The sequence below is a fragment of the Danio rerio genome, chromosome 7 (assembly GCF_052040795.2).
Source record: "Danio rerio strain M-AB ecotype USA chromosome 7, GRCz13ab, whole genome shotgun sequence".
NCBI lineage: Eukaryota > Metazoa > Chordata > Actinopteri > Cypriniformes > Danionidae > Danio > Danio rerio.
In genome coordinates this window covers 954,883-975,766 of record NC_141027.1, presented here as the reverse complement: position 1 = coordinate 975,766, position 20,884 = coordinate 954,883, and the positions used below count along the sequence as shown (strand labels likewise).

Sequence of the window (20,884 nt, the reverse complement as noted above, 5' to 3'; positions counted from 1 at the left end):
AGTTCTATCCTGCTATCATCCGGTAAAGGTATTTTCCCATATTTCTCCCGTATTTTCTCTGAAGGGTGACAAATAAACATTAAAGAGCCGAGCCTCCCTATACACAACCCATACCGCCGAACCACCAGGGGCCGCCTCTTGCTCTTAAATGTGAGTCTTTTCTGTGCTTTTGCTTTGTTTAGACAGGAAAACACTTTGAAATAAATATAAAAACGGCGCGATTTCCTTCCTTTTATCACAGGTGCCGTCGCCCCTACATATGCAATCCACAAAAGAGTCATATAGCAGTGCGTGACTGTCAGCTGACGCGCTCCATAGTGATAAATAGACGCTGTTTCCCAAACTGATTCTGTACACGCAGTTTAAAGTGGAGCAAAAGTCTGGGTTTTGGGTGCGTGTTTAAACAGATACACACATAACTAATAATAATATCTAAAGATGTTGATCTTGGTGTTTTTTTTTCCAAACACAAGTAATTTCGTCCTAAATGAGTATAAACAGTTAGGAAAGCAGTCAGATGTTTTCATTTTAACCTTAGATGTGCACATTTTTAAAATGACACCTGTTATGTAATGTGATCAAACAAACAAAACATCTAAATAAATCATTCATTCGCTGCTCTTTAATCAGAATGTGTGCGTTATACAGTGAAGAAACGGCTAATGAGATTTGATAACTTAATTCTATTTCATTATAACAGCTAGTCATTTTAATAAGCTGAACTGTTTGCTAATGTATTTACTGCTCATGTACACTATTTATTTTTTCTTTTGTAAATAATAATAACAAAACATATTACTGACCATTTAACTGTTTATTAACAACGAAACAGCTCCAAATGAGAATATTTAGTAATTTGGGGAATGTTTAAAGGGGGTCGGGGGAACCCCTTATTATGGTGGGCATATCCCTTATTTTCACATCCCAATGTTGACAGGTATGAATATTACACAGATCCCCCCAGAAAGTTTAGAAGCTTCATGAATCAGTGTTTGGAAAGCAGCCGTCCGTACGCTGATACTCAGCAAGATCATTATAGTTTCACATTTTTAAACAAGTTTTTATAACAAAACTATTTTCCAACTACAAAAAATTGCTATGAATTTTAGTTTAGTTTTAGTTTATTCCATTAATGGTTTTGTCAGCTTTAGTTTGGTTTTTATATATTTAGTTTAGTGATTAAGTCATTTGTCTTTTACAAAATTAATTGTAATTTATCAAATGTTTTAGTAGTTCCCTGTTGCCCTGAGCAAATTTTAGTGTTTGCACAGCATAAATTCAGTCTTGTGTAAAACTCTTAATAATAATAATAATAATAATAATAATGCTAAAAAAAATAAATAAATAATAATAATAATAATGATAAAAAATGATAATGATAATAATGGCGACGCAGTGGCGCAGTGGGTAGCACGTTCGCCTCACAGCAAGAATGTTGCTGGTTCGATCCTTGGCTCAGCTGGGGTTTCTGTGTGGAGTTTGCATGTTCTCCCTTCCTTCACGTGGATTTCCTCCGGGTGCTCCGGTTTTCCCCACAGTCCAAAGACATGCGGTACAGGTGAATTGGGTAGGCTGAATTGTCTGTAGTGTGTATGTGTGTGGATGTTTCCCAGAGATGGGTTGCGGCTGGAAGGGCATCCGCTGCGTAAAAACTTACTGGATAAGATGGCGGTTCATTCCGCTGCGGCACCCCGGATTAATAAAGGGACTAAGCCGACAAGAAAATGAATGAATGAATAAATGAATAATAATAATAATAATAACAACAATCATATTAATGATAATAATAATAATGATAATAAAATAATGATAATAATGATAATAATATTAATAATAATAATAAAAATAATGATGATAATAATAATAAAAATATTAATTATAATAATAAAATATTAATGATGATAATAATAATAAATATATTAATTATAATAATAAAATATTAATAATAATATTAATAATAATAAAAAATAATAATGATAATAGGCGAGGCAGTGGCGCAGTAGGTAGTGCTGTCGCCTCACAGCAAGAAGGTCGCTGGGTCGTTGGTTCGAACCTCGACTCAGTTGGCATTTCTGTGTGGAGTTTGCATGTTCTCCCTGGCTTCCCGTGGGTTTCTTCCGGGTGCTCCGGTTTTCCCCACAGTAAAAAGACATGTGGTACAGGTGAACTGAGTAGGCTAAATTGTCCATAGGGTGTGAATGTGTGTGTAGATGTTTCCCAGAGATGGGTTGCGGCTGGAAGGGCATCTGCTGCGTAAAAACTTTCTGGATAAGTTGGCGGTTCATTCCGCTGTGGCGACCCCGGATTAATAAAGGGACTAAGCCGACAAGAAAATGAATGAATGAATAAATGAATAATAATAATAATAATAGAAGGTTTAAACACCATTTTACACCACAGAATGAGTGCTAAATTAGTTTTAGTTTTATTATTCATTGTACATTTAAATTTGATTTGTGTTAGGGAGAATGTTTCTGACCGATAGTTTTAGTCGTGGTTCACTAAAATAGCCTTGATGCTTGGGGAGCAGAGATCTGAGCTGTCTCTCTGTCTTAGAAGATGTGATTCTGAAGCCGAACACTGGAACGACGCAGCACTGAGATCGACCTGAGCGCTTAATATCTGACGACAGCACAGATTAACCTCAGTAAAAGCACTCGCTGCACATCAAACCAAACACACTGTTAATATGCAGCGCCCTGAAATATTCATGTTTGTTTTATTGGACTTGCTTCTGCGACTAATAGATGAAGCATCTTGATTATAGACGAGGCACAGATCTGCTTTATTGTTTGAGTGAGGGAAATGAAAGCAGCGTATATTCACTGCTATAAATCAAACAGCGCTGTAGTGAGTCAGTGTGCAGCGGTGCTGGGGTTTCTGTCTCATTAAAGATGAGTTATATCTCTGCTAAACTCACAGCCGACACACTCATATACGCTTCACACTCTGCTCATGCGGCTGTACACACACTGATCTGAACTCTTCAACTGAGAACAATCAATGAGTCGTCCTGGATGTAGTGCTTGAACTGTTGTGTGTGTTTGGGTGTAACGCTCAGACTGTTGTGTGTTTGGGTGTAACGCTCAGACTGTTGTGTGTTTGGGTGTATCGCTCAGACTGTTGTGTGTTTGGGTGTATCGCTCAGACTGTTGTGTGTTTGGGTGTATCGCTCAGACTGTTGTGTGTTTGGGTGTATCGCTCAGACTGTTGTGTGTTTGGGTGTATCGCTCAGACTGTTGTGTGTTTGGGTGTAATGCTCAGACTGTTGTGTGTTTGGGTGTAATGCTCAGACTGTTGTGTGTTTGGGTGTAACGCTCAGACTGTTGTGTGTTTGGGTGTATCGCTCAGACTGTTGTGTGTTTGGGTGTAATGCTCAGACTGTTGTGTGTTTGGGTGTAACGCTTAGACTGTTGTGTGTTTGGGTGTAACGCTCAGACTGTTGTGTGTTTGGGTGTAATGCTCAGACTGTTGTGTGTTTGGGTGTATCGCTCAGACTGTTGTGTGTTTGGGTGTAATGCTCAGACTGTTGTGTGTTTGGGTGTAACGCTCAGACTGTTGTGTGTTTGGGTGTAATGCTCAGACTGTTGTGTGTTTGTGTGTATCGCTCAGACTGTTGTGTGTTTGGGTGTAATGCTCAGACTGTTGTGTGTTTGGGTGTAACGCTCATACTGTTGTGTGTTTGGGTGTAACGCTCAGACTGTTGTGTGTTTGGGTGTATATCCCAGACTGTTGTGTGTTTGGGTGTATCGCTCAGACTGTTGTGTGTCTGGGTGTAACGCTCAGACTGTTGTGTGTTTGGGTGTAACGCTCAGACTGTTGTGTGTTTGGGTGTAACGCTCAGACTGTTGTGTGTTTGGGTGTAACGCTCAGACTGTTGTGTGTTTGGGTGTAACGCTCAGACTGTTGTGTGTTTGGGTGTATATCCCAGACTGTTGTGTGTTTGGGTGTATCGCTCAGACTGTTGTGTGTTTGGGTGTATCGCTCAGACTGTTGTGTGTTTGGGTGTATCGCTCAGACTGTTGTGTGTTTGGGTGTATCGCTCAGACTGTTGTGTGTTTGGGTGTATATCCCAGACTGTTGTGTGTTTGGGTGTATCGCTCAGACTGTTGTGTGTTTGGGTGTAACGCGCAGACTGTTGTGTGTTTGGGTGTAACGCTCAGACTGTTGTGTGTTTGGGTGTAACGCTCAGACTGTTGTGTGTTTGGGTGTAACGCTCAGACTGTTGTGTGTTTGGGTGTATCGCTCAGACTGTTGTGTGTTTGGGTGTATCGCTCAGACTGTTGTGTGTTTGGGTGTATATCCCAGACTGTTGTGTGTTTGGGTGTATATCCCAGACTGTTGTGTGTTTGGGTGTATCGCTCAGACTGTTGTGTGTTTGGGTGTATCGCTCAGACTGTTGTGTGTTTGGGTGTAACGCTCAGACTGTTGTGTGTTTGGGTGTATCGCTCAGACTGTTGTGTGTTTGGGTGTATATCCCAGACTGTTGTGTGTTTGGGTGTAACGCTCAGACTGTTGTGTGTTTGGGTGTAACGCTCAGACTGTTGTGTGTTTGGGTGTATCGCTCAGACTGTTGTGTGTTTGGGTGTATATCCCAGACTGTTGTGTGTTTGGGTGTATCGCTCAGACTGTTGTGTGTTTGTGTGTATCGCTCAGACTGTTGTGTGTTTGGGTGTAACGCTCAGACTGTTGTGTGTTTGTGTGTATCGCTCAGACTGTTGTGTGTTTGGGTGTAACGTTCAGACTGTTGTGTGTTTGGGTGTATCGCTCAGACTGTTGTGTGTTTGTGTGTATCGCTCAGACTGTTGTGTGTTTGTGTGTATCGCTCAGACTGTTGTGTGTTTGGGTGTATCGCTCAGACTGTTGTGTGTTTGGGTGTAACGCTCAGACTGTTGTGTGTTTGGGTGTATCGCTCAGACTGTTGTGTGTTTGTGTGTATCGCTCAGACTGTTGTGTGTTTGGGTGTATCGCTCAGACTGTTGTGTGTTTGGGTGTAACGCTCAGACTGTTGTGTGTTTGGGTGTATCGCTCAGACTGTTGTGTGTTTGGGTGTATATCCCAGACTGTTGTGTGTTTGGGTGTAACGCTCAGACTGTTGTGTGTTTGGGTGTATCGCTCAGACTGTTGTGTGTTTGGGTGTAACGCTCAGACTGTTGTGTGTTTGGGTGTATCGCTCAGACTGTTGTGTGTTTGTGTGTATCGCTCAGACTGTTGTGTGTTTGGGTGTAACGCTCAGACTGTTGTGTGTTTGGGTGTAACGCTCAGACTGTTGTGTGTTTGGGCGTAACGCTCAGACTGTTGTGTGTTTGGGTGTATCGCTCAGACTGTTGTGTGTTTGTGTGTATCGCTCAGACTGTTGTGTGTTTGGGTGTAACGCTCAGACTGTTGTGTGTCTGGGTGTATCGCTCAGACTGTTGTGTGTTTGGGTGTAACGCTCAGACTGTTGTGTGTTTGGGTGTAACGCTCAGACTGTTGTGTGTTTGGGTGTAACGCTCAGACTGTTGTGTGTTTGGGTGTATATCCCAGACTGTTGTGTGTTTGGGTGTAATGCTCAGACTGTTGTGTGTTTGGGTGTATCGCTCAGACTGTTGTGTGTTTGGGTGTAACGCTCAGACTGTTGTGTGTTTGGGTGTAACGCTCAGACTGTTGTGTGTTTGGGTGTAACGCTCAGACTGTTGTGTGTTTGGGTGTAACGCTCAGACTGTTGTGTGTTTGGGTGTAACGCTCAGACTGTTGTGTGTTTGGGTGTAACGCTCAGACTGTTGTGTGTTTGGGTGTAACGCTCAGACTGTTGTGTGTTTGGGTGTAACGCTCAGACTGTTGTGTGTTTGGGTGTAACGCTCAGACTGTTGTGTGTTTGGGTGTAACGCTCAGACTGTTGTGTGTTTGGGTATATCTCTCAAGGTGTTGTGTGTTTGGGTGTATCACTCAGACTGTTGTGTGTTTGGGTGTATATCCCAGACTGTTGTGTGTTTGGGTGTAACGCTCAGACTGTTGTGTGTTTGTGTGTATCGCTCAGACTGTTGTGTGTTTGGGTGTAACGTTCAGACTGTTGTGTGTTTGGGTGTATCGCTCAGACTGTTGTGTGTTTGTGTGTATCGCTCAGACTGTTGTGTGTTTGTGTGTATCGCTCAGACTGTTGTGTGTTTGGGTGTATCGCTCAGACTGTTGTGTGTTTGGGTGTAACGCTCAGACTGTTGTGTGTTTGGGTGTATCGCTCAGACTGTTGTGTGTTTGTGTGTATCGCTCAGACTGTTGTGTGTTTGGGTGTATCGCTCAGACTGTTGTGTGTTTGGGTGTAACGCTCAGACTGTTGTGTGTTTGGGTGTATCGCTCAGACTGTTGTGTGTTTGGGTGTATATCCCAGACTGTTGTGTGTTTGGGTGTAACGCTCAGACTGTTGTGTGTTTGGGTGTATCGCTCAGACTGTTGTGTGTTTGGGTGTAACGCTCAGACTGTTGTGTGTTTGGGTGTATCGCTCAGACTGTTGTGTGTTTGTGTGTATCGCTCAGACTGTTGTGTGTTTGGGTGTAACGCTCAGACTGTTGTGTGTTTGGGTGTAACGCTCAGACTGTTGTGTGTTTGGGCGTAACGCTCAGACTGTTGTGTGTTTGGGTGTATCGCTCAGACTGTTGTGTGTTTGTGTGTATCGCTCAGACTGTTGTGTGTTTGGGTGTAACGCTCAGACTGTTGTGTGTCTGGGTGTATCGCTCAGACTGTTGTGTGTTTGGGTGTAACGCTCAGACTGTTGTGTGTTTGGGTGTAACGCTCAGACTGTTGTGTGTTTGGGTGTAACGCTCAGACTGTTGTGTGTTTGGGTGTATATCCCAGACTGTTGTGTGTTTGGGTGTAATGCTCAGACTGTTGTGTGTTTGGGTGTATCGCTCAGACTGTTGTGTGTTTGGGTGTAACGCTCAGACTGTTGTGTGTTTGGGTGTAACGCTCAGACTGTTGTGTGTTTGGGTGTAACGCTCAGACTGTTGTGTGTTTGGGTGTAACGCTCAGACTGTTGTGTGTTTGGGTGTAACGCTCAGACTGTTGTGTGTTTGGGTGTAACGCTCAGACTGTTGTGTGTTTGGGTGTAACGCTCAGACTGTTGTGTGTTTGGGTGTAACGCTCAGACTGTTGTGTGTTTGGGTGTATCGCTCAGACTGTTGTGTGTTTGGGTGTAACGCTCAGACTGTTGTGTGTTTGGGTGTAACGCTCAGACTGTTGTGTGTTTGGGTATATCTCTCAAGGTGTTGTGTGTTTGGGTGTATCACTCAGACTGTTGTGTGTTGGCATGTATCTCTCAGACTGTTCTGCATTTATAATGTTGAAATGGCTGTGTGTTTTGTCTAACACTCAGACTGTTGTGCGTTTATAGTTGCGTCTCATTAAAAGTAAAGAGAGGTCTGCAGGCTCCAGTGAATGATGTAATTAGGAGAGTCAAATGAGGGCAGAGATTAATTAGCCCACCGGGATCAGCTGAGAAACAGGACATTCATCAGACATTTCTGTGGGACCCTGGAGCAGAAACGCAATGCGGAGATTTCCCCTCCATCCGTGCACACATACATGCCTCCATTCATCCCTCTTTCCTCTCCTTTCCTCCGCCCAGCTCATCCCTTGCTCCCTCAACACCAGCAAACGTGAGGAACATGCAGACACCAGTCAAACTCTCTCTCTTTCTCTTCCTCTCCGCTCTCCCACTCTTTCTCAGAAAAAATCAATCTCAATCTCAGCCTCTCTCTCCTTCTCCATCTCTCAGTGTCTCTCCCTCTCCCTCACCTTTATCTCCCTCTGGCTCTCTCTAGCTGTTTTTAATTCACCCATCAGTGTTTTATGTTGGGTTTAAAAACAAAAGACTACAGAAACACAAATGTCAGTTAATGAATTTCATCATTGATAAATCAGCAGTCTATAGTACATGAACAAATGCATAGAGGAGCTGAAAACACACTGCATTCATGTTTAAAAACTTGTCCAAATGAAAAATAATTGTTGGATTTTAATAATTAAAAGCTATTTATGTCTTTGAGTGGTGTTGCAATGCTGGGTTGTGCTTTGTTCCTAATCAAGAGTTGTGTTTTAAAATGAATTGATTTGATTTTGAAACTGAATTGTTATATAAGATAAAATTAATAAAATTATTATTATTATTATTATTTATTTTGTTTTATTTATTTATTTTTTAAATGTTTTTAATAGATTACATATTTGAAGTGCTTTGGCAATACTGTACTGAATGTCATGCCAATAAAGCAACTTAAACTTGAAAATGAGATCTCTGTCTCTCTCTCTCTGTGAGTGTTTGATTTCCTCCTCATCTTTCCTGTCTTCATCCCTCTGCTGTCCAGCTTCTGCCAGTGACTCTCTCTCTCTTTCTCTCTCTCTCTCTGTTTGCTTTCTTTGTCTGTAATAGAAATATTTGCTCACAAACACAGATGAACTCCGGCCCACCTTCAGAAAGGCCCACTGATGGTTGCTAGGGGGATTGGAGGTTGCTAGGGTGCAATTTCTAAGTCGGTTTTAAGCAAATCCTGAGGTATTTTTATTGGTTGCTAGGCAGATGCAAAAGATGGTTGAGATAAGAAGTGGACATCAATTTTGGCAACTGACAGAGTATGTATACACAGACATATAGATAGACAGATGGATGCATAGATAGATGATGGATGGATAAATAGATGGACGGATAAATGGATAGGTGCAAAGATAGATAGATAGATAGATAGATAGATAGATAGATAGATAGATGATGGATGGATAGATGGATAGATGGATAGATGGATAGATAGATAGATAGATAGATAGATAGATAGATAGATAGATAGATAGATGATAGATAGATAGATAGATAGATAGATAGATAGATAGATGATAGATAGATAGATAGATAGATAGATAGATAGATGGATAGATAGATAGATAGATAGATAGATAGATAGATAGATAGATAGATAGATAGATAGATAGATAGATGATAGATAGATAGATAGATAGATAGATAGATAGATGGATAGATAGATAGATAGATAGATAGATAGATAGATAGATGATGAATGGATAGGTGATGGATAGATAGATAGATGGATAGATGAATGGATGAATAAATGGATGAATGGATAGATGCAAGGATAGATCTGATATATTGATTATGTCCCTGAATCCTGTGGTGTTGTTCTTTCTGTTGTTGATGTCTGTAAAGCGGTGTTCACACACTCTACACTGCAGACGCTCCACACATATAAAGACTGGATTTCAGACACATTCATTAACACCGTTACCTTCCACTGAGGCTACATTTGGCCAATCACAGCTGCTCACGGGACGACAACATGAAGTGTGTGTGCGCATGTGTCAATATGTGTGTGTGTGTGTGTGTGTGTGTGTGTGTGTGTGTGTGTGTGTGTGTGTGTGTGTGTGTGATTTTAGCACATAAAAACTCCCACAGATGGTAAACTGACTCACCGTTTCCAGGCTCACACTCCTCGAGATCTTCATCATCACTCGGACATTCAGCAGATGCTACTAACAGATCGTCAGTATTCTGCAGAGCGAGAGAGAGAGAGAGAGAGAGAGAGAGAGAGAGTGAGTGAATACACTGTCCTCCTTCAATGTAATACATTACAAACACCTAATACATGGCTATCTGGAATACTTGATTCTGATTGGTCCAGTGGCGAAGCCACATATGTGTCAGGGAGGCACTGGCCCACTCAGACTGAAGGCTGGCCCACCCGGACAAAACTATTAAATGCAATGTAATGTGTATTTATAAAATGCATTTATCGTGTATGGCATCTGAAAGACGGCGCTCACTGACAGTATAGAGTCCCCTTCACTATACTGGGGCATTAGGACTCCACAGACCACAGGTTGAGCGCCCCCTGCTGGACTCACTAACACCACTGACAACAGCAGCCTAGTGTTCCCATGTGGTCTCCCATCCAGACACTGACCAGCCTCAGCCCTGCTCAGCTTCAGTAAGTGACCGCTCTCGGGCTGCACAGTGATATGGCTGTGTAGTTTTTTAAAGCCGAAACATCCTGCGTAAAAACATGACGACCCTAATTTACAGAAATTGCTAAAAGTATGAAAGAATATAGTTCATATTCTTTAAAACACACACAGAAACAGGGAACGCCCTTATTTATATATATATATATCCACTAATGTAAACTATATGGTCACCTGGTGGTCATGTCTGGTACTGCAGCCAAACTAAACCTCACTGACAGCTCATATTTTGAGATATTAACTTCAAATTTGTAATAAAATGTGTCTAGATGTTTTCGAAAGCTTAATTTCTTGAAAGCTCGTTTATTTTAAAGCTGAAAATTCTGCATAGATAGCGATGGTAAGGCTGAATGTAAATTTAATTTGATGTTGAAGTCTTGTCATTGTAAGTCTTTCAATCAAATGTACAATCGCCCTCCATTGCACCAAAAACTGATAAGTGCAACTGTTGATCTGCACTTTACACTGAAAACGAAACAAGAAGCGCTGTTTAGCTCTTTCTGGACAAGAACGTTATACATGATAAACTGAGTACTGTGAGAGAGTTATGATAATACATTAATCTGATATTGTTTGCAGGAATAAATGACATGCTTTATTTAGGTAGTTTTCATTGTAGTCTTGTAGTGTAGTGTAGTAATCATGTTTAGCCAATCATTGGGAGTTTTACAATTCAAAACCTAAAATCTGTAGAAAAATCTAAAATCACTTACAAAAAAGTAGCTAAACGTGTTACTTATAGTGCAGCCCTGAGGGATTTTGAGTGAACTAACCCTTTAACCCCTTACTGTACGTTTACTTCACTATATTGCGGACTAAGCCGAAAAAAATGAATGAATGAATGAATATCGTAATTAAATCCTAATATAATCATACAAACTATATATGGTTGAAAAGGACTAACTCTTCTGAACACATATTTTACTATAGATTTTTTGTCTTTTATTTTTTAGGAAGAGCAATAGGTCAAAACACATTTACTGTCAGCCTGTGGGGGCATCTGCAGTCACATTTATAAACCATAATATTAAAGTCAAAACATAAAGCAATCATCACACACTATATATCATTTGAAAGCTTAATACGTCTAGTTACCATATCTGAGTTACTCATAGATATTACTGAGCAACTGTTATTTATTAATGTGACAAAAGGAGACTCATCAGAGTTGTAAAGCATTACTATGCTACAGCAATCCACATGTCAACAGTTTAAAACGTTTTTAGAGGCAAAATTCATCAAATACCGTCAAATTGCCCATACTACTGTAGAAGTTGATGCCTAATTTACAAATATTATCAAAAGCATAAACAATAGAGTTCATGTTCCTCAAAACATACACAGAAACAGGGGAAGCCCTCACATGGTCACAATTTTTTCAATTACTTTCCCTATCGAATATGGAGTCACGTGACCCCACTCTGTTAGGGCTAATTTATATGTATTATATTATTCTGACATTATACTTTAGCCAAGCACACGGTGTGGTGCAGCCTTCACACACTCGTGCACCTCTCAAATGCGTAACGCAAGCTTTGTGATTGGTCAGTTTGGTATCGGTGATGAGGGTGTGCGGTGAGGAGAGCCACGATTTGAGCAATGTGTGTTGTTCAGCGTTAGTGTTAATTAAATAATCATAGATGATAGATAGCGTGTGTTTACTTCAGTGTGTGTTTACTTTAGTGTGTGTTTACTTCAGTGTGTGTTTACTTCAATTATTTTAAAATCAAGTAATGCACCCTACATCCAAAAATAGCGCTTTAAAAATAAAAAAAAACTTTTAAAAAGCATATTTACTGTACAAAACATGTCAGTGAACTATGAGGACAAACCATAAAATAAGTAAATAAAATAGTCAATAATTAATACTAGTCAAATTAAAATGTTCAATGAATCGAGGCCAAATCGCCCTAATAACTTCATTCATTCATTTTCATTTCACCTCAGTCCCTTTTATTAATCAGGGGTCGCCACAGTGGAATGAACCAACAACTTATCCAGCACATGTTTTAAGCAGTTGATGCCCTTCTAGCCGCAACCCATCTCTGGGAAACACTCATACACTACGGACTATTTAGTCTACCCAATTCCCCTATAGCGCATGTGTTTGGACTGTGGGGGAAACCGGAGCACCCGGAGGAAACCCACGCGAAGGCAGGGAGAACATGCAAACTCCACACAGAAACGTCAACTGACCCAGCTGAGACTCAAACCAGCGACCTTCTTGCTGTGAGGCAACAGCACTACCCACTGCGCAACTAATAACTTGTTTTCTTGAACTTTTTGAACATCTTTCTTTAATCAGACTACAATCCATCAAGTATGTTCTGTAAAGCGAGACTAAGCCTGAATATGTACACCAAAGCGTTCACCAATCATTCACTATACGTTGAACATCTAATTTTCATGTCTATGTTTAAAGAGTGAGGCTTGCAGTTAAAGGGTTAATCAACTTTTTGACTGATTATTATTCAAACACTTAATGAGAACTGAAAGCTGCAGAGAAATCTGTCTGATAAGAGCTGAGCATTTGCGTTGGTCTCGTGCTTTTACTGTGGACTGGACCAGAAACTCATTTCCAGCAGATTTCCTCCTCGTTCGCTCTCCGCTTTAGCCGCAGGACTCCTCCTGTGTTTCTTTTAATTATTTCAGGAAAGCCGCTGTACTGCCGCCTGCAGGGTTTGCTCACTTATTTATTTCATGAAGTGATATTTATTAAAGACTACATCGTTTGGAGCGTCTCGCCTCAAAAGCACATTTCATTTCCACGTGTTCTCCGCGACCCAACGTGACGGTGGAGATCTGCTTAACTCATTCAGTGAACGCACTAACGCTGCAGTCTGGAATCTGTTCTCGCTCTCTCAGGGAAACTAATGGAAAATCAAGCTTTGTTTGTCAAATATTAATGCACTGACTCATGTTTGCGTCAGCCGATCATTTGTTGCCCAAATCAAATGTCTCTCTGTTCTGTTTGTGAACTGGATTAAAATTAGATATATGCACCAATCAAACACAGCCATAACACAACAGGCCACGCCCCCTTTTTAAGAGCTTTGCAATATAACAATATACAGATGAAGTCAGAATTATTCACCCCCTGTTTACTTCTCCCCAATTTCTGTCTAACAGAGAGCAGATGTCTTCAGCACATTTCTAATCATAACAGTGTTAATAACTCATCTCTAATCACTGATTTACTTATTTTTATAAAGTGGCTTAATTAATTTAATTAGGTTTATTAGGCAGGTTAGGGTAATTAGGCAAGTTATTGTATAACGATGGTTTGTTCTGTAGACTATACGAAAAAAATAGCTTAAAGGGGCGAATAATATTGAGCTTAAAATGGTTTAAAAAATTAAGAACTGCTTTTATTCTAGCCAAAATAAAACAAATCAGACTTTCTCCAGAAGAACAGATATTATCAGACATGCTGTGAACATTTCCTGAATCTGTTCAACATCATTTAGGAAATATTTCAACAAGAAAAAAAGGGGCGCTAATAACTGACTTATAGAAAGTCTGCCATTTCTTATGAAAGCCTATGATTTTCTTATCTCACATGGTTTCCTGTTTGCTCATGATGCTGGATATGGTCTATAAATATAAATACCCCTTTATTGATCACAGGCTGTTAAAAAAACAGAGGCGGCAGAACATGATGACGCCAGTAATATGCGAGCTGATGGACCTGAAGCTGCAGGTGGGTGAGGCCTGGTGTACAGGCTGACCCTTCAGGATCAATGCGGGGACTCGTCTGTCACTTACAGGGATCAGTCTCACGCTCTCCACTCCTCCATGAATTACCATCGCAGTTTAAAGTTTCCACTAGATGGCAGACATGTAGCAGATTTCTTTATTCTGAAAAGTTTCTAGATGAAGTCTTATTGATGTAATCGCGCTGTTTTTGCCGTTGAGCTCTGTGCGCCTGCGGTTGCAAACTGAGTGAAAAAAGCATGCTAAGTCTGTCGCATCTTTATTTATTGTCCAATCAAATGAAAGCAGAGGCGGTGTTTCCGTTGACGGACAGCAGTGTTTGTGTTGTCATGATGAAGATGGAGGAGAGACTAGCGGTCGCTGTTTCCAGTTATTCTGAGCTGTACGACTTCACAAATCCTGAATATCACAATATTAATACATATGACAATTATGACAACATCAACAGCATCATACGCAGCTGATTCAGTGGTTGCCTAGCAACATGAAAAGCGCAGCACACTTCTTTCGCTCTTGTCAACAGTAAAAGGCAGTGCAGCGTGACTTGAGAACTCAGAACAGACAAGTCTGCAAAAGACTATGAATGAGTGAACCTGCGCACATATCCTGACTCTGATTGGCTGTGGCCATTTTCCTCTCTCATATCGACTCCGCCCATTAGTGTTTATTTTCAGCTCTGGGTTCAGCTTCTAGCCAATAGCAGAACACCAGCTACTTGGGAGGCGGGGCCAAAGATAGTAAGACCACATCTGACTGGTCAAATTTAGATAAACAACCAACGCATATAATAAAAGTCATTTATCACACACGTCTGCAATACAATACTGCACATGCTATTATCACGATAACGGTCATTTTGCAATCTATTGCGCAGCCGTAATTTGAATGCACTTTATAATGAGGAAGTAATAGTGGCATGCGTGTGATATAAAGCGTTTCCTCTGCAGCTCCAGGAGAGTTTCAGCACTGTATACTCACACAGATCTCCTCACAGGAGCCAGTGATAACATTTCCTACAGCTGCGGGTTACTGCTGTACACTTGACATTTAGCAGCGGTATTCTGAGTCTGTAGGAACACAGCACTGGCTTTAGGCACGTCACGTCAGCTTCACTTAAACACCACGTCTATATTGTTTTAGAAACTCCCTTTTTATGAGTGTAAATTCAGTCTTGAGTCAGTTATTCTCCATTTACCCATTACAGAGACACTCAGGGCTCGCTTACATGACTCTGAGTTCATTATCTAGACTGAATCTGACCACATTATTCCTTATTTCTGATAACAAAAATCTGATTTATGCAAAGAATTATGCAAAATGGGTGTATTTTGGGAGTATAGTCACTTTTTTAGTAACAGGTATATTTTAAAACTTGCTGACGATTCTGTAATTGTTATCAGGGCTTTACATTAACACCCGTTAACCCAGCAAATGCGGGTAGATTTCAGCTTTGGCGGGTTAGACAGCCGCTCCCACTAGCCACTTTGGCAGGTTGGAAATAAGTTTTACACTGTAGTTTTCTTAAAGCAGGGTTCGACAATAAGAATGGCCCAATATGCGTGCAAATGTGATAATTGAATCGAGAAGCAGCACGACTGACAAAAATAACTGTGTTCGCGTGAGACAAAACAGGTAAATACCTTATGAGAGGATGATTACTCGCGCGCACAGGTGATGTGATGCGCGCGACTGTTAAAAAGCGTGCGCGCTCCCATTTACTTGCAAACACCGTGTGTAGAGGAAGCGCAACTGGTGCAATCGGTTCCCTTTGAAATAGACTAGACAAAAAGCGATGCTCGTGTAAGCAGCAAACCTTTTGTAAGCAGTAGCAGCAGTCACTTCTTTCGTTGTAATTATTCTCAGGCACGTGATCATCCGTTCATTATCACTCGTGGAATGTTCCACCTGCTTTCTTTTGCTCACAGTTATTTTGTTAATATAGTTTAAGCATCATCCTTTGCAATAACATTGCTTTAATATGAGATTAACTCCCCATTTATGTGTAGTAACCGCTGATCTGAGACCTTTAGCCAGGACAGATTACTGTGCATATTTTAGATCACGATATCAAAATTATGAACATCGACCGATACAGATCCGATCCTGTGCCTTTTTTATTTTAAGCACAATACAGTGTCTATAGTGCTGGTGATACAGTCAAATAACATCTTCTTTAGTCAAAATAACAGACCTATAGGCCCACTGTATATGACAGACACACAATCTCACTAACTAAACCACGATGTGTGCTGTACACTAGACTCATTACTCGAGCATTAATGATCAGTTGTGCTCCAGCTCATGTTTACTATTTAATATTCAGATTCATCTTGACATCTGTACGCTAGCACTATTGACCCTAGTCAAAACACAAACAGCTCTGTTAAATAAAATATTAATACAGATAACATTTCAGAGGAGCCTATATTAGGCTCAATAATTGTTCTGTTAATGATTATCAGTGTCACTTTTATTATTTTAGTCAGCTACTCTGACCACAATGAGGCAGGCTTTACAAACTCTTAACAGCTACTAAAGTATTCCCCTCAGAAGAATAAACTCTGTCAGAAGGATGAGAGAACAGAAGATCCTTCCCATCACTAGTGTGTGTGTGTGTGTGTGCTCTGACCTGCGTGACGCTGTCCCTCATGGTGGGCGAGCGCTGCTTGCGGGTGGTGGTGGTGGCCATGGTGGTGGTGGTCTCCATGATAGTGGTGGACATGTCTGCGAGCGGGGTGGTGCTGGTGGTGTCGGTGGTCATGACAGAGGGTGTGTCTCCCACCAGACGCAGGTTCCCCTGGATCTGCACATTGGGGTCGGCCTCCGCCGCCAGCTTCAGCACCTGTAGCCCGTTATAATACAGACCCGAGATCTGGCCCTGGAAGTTACGGCCCTTCTCTCCGCCGCCGACCTTAATGAAGGCCTGACTGTTGAAGATGGTGAGCTGCCGACCTGCGGGGAACACACAGCAATTCAACACATACACACACACATACAGACAATACACAAACAGCTGAAGGCTGAGTTATTAGCCCTCTATTAGCTCTGAGAATACTGTTAATGTTTTACTCCATTCTGTATCTGATTTACTAAGCTTAGTTGTGACACTCAGATCTGTCTCAATAATAATAATGATAATCACCCTCATCACAAAAACAGCACACATGCAGGAATGACCTCTGGAGGAATGAAGAGTGATTATGATGATGAAGATGGTTCATTATTCAGAGTGACAAACAGATGGACAGCATTCAGAGAAAGGAAAGGGAGATTGATGATGATGAACACACACACACACACACACACACACTGGGTCCGTCATTCATCTTGACCTCTGCAAATGTGTGTGACTAAGTTTTTCGGTAATGATCTACAACTGTGTGTCTGTCCTGAGTGTTTATATCATCTTTATTTCACATCAGAAGATCAGATCTTCAGATCTGTGAGTGTCTGTGCGTGTGCCTTCACATCACAGTTCAGTCAACTAAACACTAAAAACAGTGAAGACAATGAGGGGTAACACCAGTGCTGTATGATCCACATGAACACCTCATCTGGAGGGAACCAGAAGGACCAGTCAAAGTAGAGTAGTTCATGTGACTAATCGCAGTAGTTACACTGACCAATCGGAGTGTAGTAGTTTAACTGACCAATCGGAAAAGAGTAGTTCATCTGACTAATCAGAGTAGAGTAGTTCAACTGACCAATCGGAGGGTAGTAGTTTAACTGACCAATCGGAAAAGAGAAGTTTATCTGACTAATCAGATTAGATCATCTAACCAATCAGAGTAGAGTAGTTCATGTGACTAATCGCAGAAGTTCAACTGACCAATCGGAGAAGAGTAGTTCATCTGACTAATCAGAGTAGAGTAGTTCAACTGACCAATCGGAGTGTAGTAGTTTAACTGACCAATCGGAAAAGAGAAGTTTATCTGACTAATCAGATTAGATCATCTAACCAATCAGAGTAGAGTAGTTCATGTGACTAATCGCAGTAGTTCAACTGACCAATCGGAGAAGAGTAGTTCATCTGACTAATCAGAGTAGAGTAGTTCAACTGACCAATCGGAGTGTAGTAGTTTAACTGACCAATCGGAAAAGAGAAGTTTATCTGACTAATCAGATTAGATCATCTAACCAATCAGAGTAGAGTAGTTCCTGTGACCAATCGGAGTAGAGTAGATAATCTGACCAATCGGAGTAGAGTAGTTCATGTGACCAATCAGAGTAGAGTAGTTCATGTGACCAATCGGAGGAGAGTAGATAATCTGACCAATCGGAGTAGAGTAGGTCATGTGACCAATCGGAGTAGTTCATCTGACCAATCGGAGGCGAGTAGATAATCTGACCAATCGGAGTAGAGCAGTTCATCTGACCAATTAGAGTAGAGTAGTTCAACTGACCAATCGGAGTAGATCATCTGACCAATCAGTGTAGAGTAGTTCATGTGACCAATCGGAGGCGAGTAGATAATCTGACCAATCGGAGTAGAGTAGTTCATCCGACCAATCAGAGTAGAGTAGTTCATGTGACCAACCGGAGAGGAGTAGTTCATCTGACCAATCGGAGTAGAGTAGTTCATCTGACCAATCGGAGTAGAGTACTTCATCTGACTAATCAGAGTAGAGTAGTTCATCTGACCTATCGGAGTAGAGGTCTCATGTTTAAAACAGCACATTAGTTTACAGCGGTCAGTCCTTTGTAATTACAGCTCAAGCCACTGGTGTGTGTGTGTGTGTGTACTGTGAGTGTGCACCAGCTGACCCGTGTCTACATCCTGTGGTCATGAAGGTTATGAAGCTGTTATTGAGTGTGTGTGTGTGTGTGTGTGTGTGTGTTGCTACAGCAGGTTTATCCTCTGTTCCTCTGACGACGCTTCACCAAACTCATCAACACTCAGATCAGAAGGGAATCAGAGCTGTTGCTGGGGACTTCAGCTGTTGCTAAGGTGACAATTAACGTGTCGCTATGCAGCAGCTCACTGTCGGTCTACTGGATGGTTGCTAAGGTGATCCGTCTTCAAAATAAACATCAACATCAGTATATCAGCAAAAGTGTGACCAGTGTCTGAAGAGTCTGAATATTGAGTTGAAGATGGAGTAAACACTCCCCACGTCATGTTTAACAGAGCAAGAGCAGTCCACACTGTTCCCCACAATAGCTTCCTTCTGGAGAAACTTTCCCTTCTACTTTTACTGGAACTCTATTTAAAAATATATTATCATTAAATATTATTCGCCTGCTCAAGAGATTGCTTTATTTTTGATTGGGGTTTTAAATTATATACACTACCTCACAATAACCTTGTATTGGTCTCAGTTGTAGGAGCAGCAGATCATAACTGGTCTTCTAGTTGATCATAAAGTGTTGAAGGTGGATTTCTCTGCTGGATCATCTGCATCAAAGATATATACATTAGATGTCGTCTACCCTGTTGTTGTCTATTGGAAGGAATGCGTCAATAGCGCCGCCATCTTGCTACAGGGTAGCGCTCCTTTGAAATGAATGTGGGACCAAGCTTCAGTGGAGGACTGTGGCCATCCAGAGCCAGAGATATACACATATACACATATATCTGTGATCGGGAGTTTTCCTGGATGTTAGTATGTAATTATTTTTTTCTAATTATGAAAATTATAATTTGACATCACTTTTCTACATTGATGGATCAGTGACCGCACGGGCATTCCTGACAAAAAGCTTGTGTTTGTGTGTAGAGAAATGTACTATTCACCCTCCCTGTTAAATTTGATCTGATCATGTCCTGAAACACAGCTCCTCTCCTGCTTTCACTGCTCATACTGACGGAGGGAGCGATTCGTTTGTGAATGAATCCCCTGATACGACTCTTTCACTAACGTTAGCCGACATTAATACAAGTTTCTGGCAGCGCAGCATCTCGTTGTCATATTTCTTTTGCATTGTTTGCTAATTTAATTCAACAAAACTAGCATAAGCCGAGTGTTTAGTGTGAGTTGGAGCTGCTTTGCCGTATGGTGAATGCAGTAAGTGACTGTTATCATCAATAACGTGACCTGATTAGCACAAAAGTTCAGAACATACAAAAACAGAAGAAAACTGAATATTACCTATGAAATGTTCTGCCTTTGTGCTTTGTTTTCTTTGTTTGCTTGTTACTACACCCGTAGACAGCGCTAAAGTCCCGCATCTTCACGTAATAACACTGTCTTGACTAGTGTGGTTGAATGACATTTGTCCTGGGAGCACTGTACCAATGTGGCGGCGCTATTGACGCATGCTCAGGGTACCTATGCGATATCTAGTGTATATATCTATGGATCTACATCAATCCTCACCGGTACAGCAGAAGACCTACTGGAACCAGCATGGAGACCAGATTCTGACAGAAATCAGTCAAGTTTGGTGAAGGAGAAGTCATGGTTTGGGGGTGTGTGAGAGATCTGCAGAGTGGATGATCAACATCAACAGCCTGAGGTATCAAGACATCTGTTCTGCCCATTACATTACAAACCACAGGAGAGGGACAATTCTCCAGCAGGATAGCGCTCCTGCTCATACTTCAGCCTCCACATCAAAGCTCCTGAAGAAGGTCAAGCTGCTGCAGGATTGGCCAGCCCAGTCACCAGACATCAACATTATTGAGCTGATGAAGGAGGAGGTGTTGAAGATGAACACAGAGACTCTTGATGAACTCTGGGATCCTGCTGAAGGCTTTCTTCTTCATTCCAGATGACTTTATTAATCAGTGATGTGAGTCATGTCAGAGATGTATGGATGCAGTCCTCCAAGCTCATGATGGAGTCAGACACAATATTCATTCTGTCTCCACTGCAGCAGGACTTTATATTCTATACTGGACATTATTTCTGTTCAGTGATGAGACTTTAGTCTGAGCAGAGTCAGAGCGCACTGTCCTCATCAAATCAGTCAACATCAAGACATGATCAGATTTATTGAGCTCAAATCAGCAAAATCTAGAGGCAAAATCACTTCAGACACCAGATCATCCACTAGAAGAGCAGTTATTATTAAGTGTTCATAAAACTTAGATGGACGACAAGACTTTTGTCAGGTAGTGTGTGGTTTCAGCATGTGTGAAGGTGCATTAGTCCCATCACAGGACCTGCAATGAAGAGTTGATGTTGAAATTAACCAGATAACAAAGAACAAAGATTAACCCTAAAAG

The 20,884-nt window shown here is 41.3% G+C and overlaps 2 protein-coding genes across 53 annotated transcripts in view; one reads left to right on the top strand and one right to left on the bottom strand.

The window, feature by feature from the left end:
- The window catches only part of nrxn2b (neurexin 2b), a 479,676-nt gene that overhangs the window by 10,852 nt on the left and 447,940 nt on the right, over positions 1-20,884 (bottom strand). For all 52 annotated transcript variants that reach the window (XM_087259563.1, XM_087259583.1, XM_087259577.1 and 49 more), the window contains 2 exons: positions 16,346-16,668; positions 9,454-9,532 (listed from right to left, as the gene is read on the bottom strand). In XM_087259563.1, coding sequence (XP_087115689.1) covers positions 9,454-9,532; positions 16,346-16,668 — 402 coding nt within the window. The remainder of the gene's footprint in view (positions 1-9,453; positions 9,533-16,345; positions 16,669-20,884) is intronic.
- The window catches only part of alpk1 (alpha kinase 1), an 859,869-nt gene that overhangs the window by 537,941 nt on the left and 301,044 nt on the right, over positions 1-20,884 (top strand). The window lies entirely within an intron of this gene.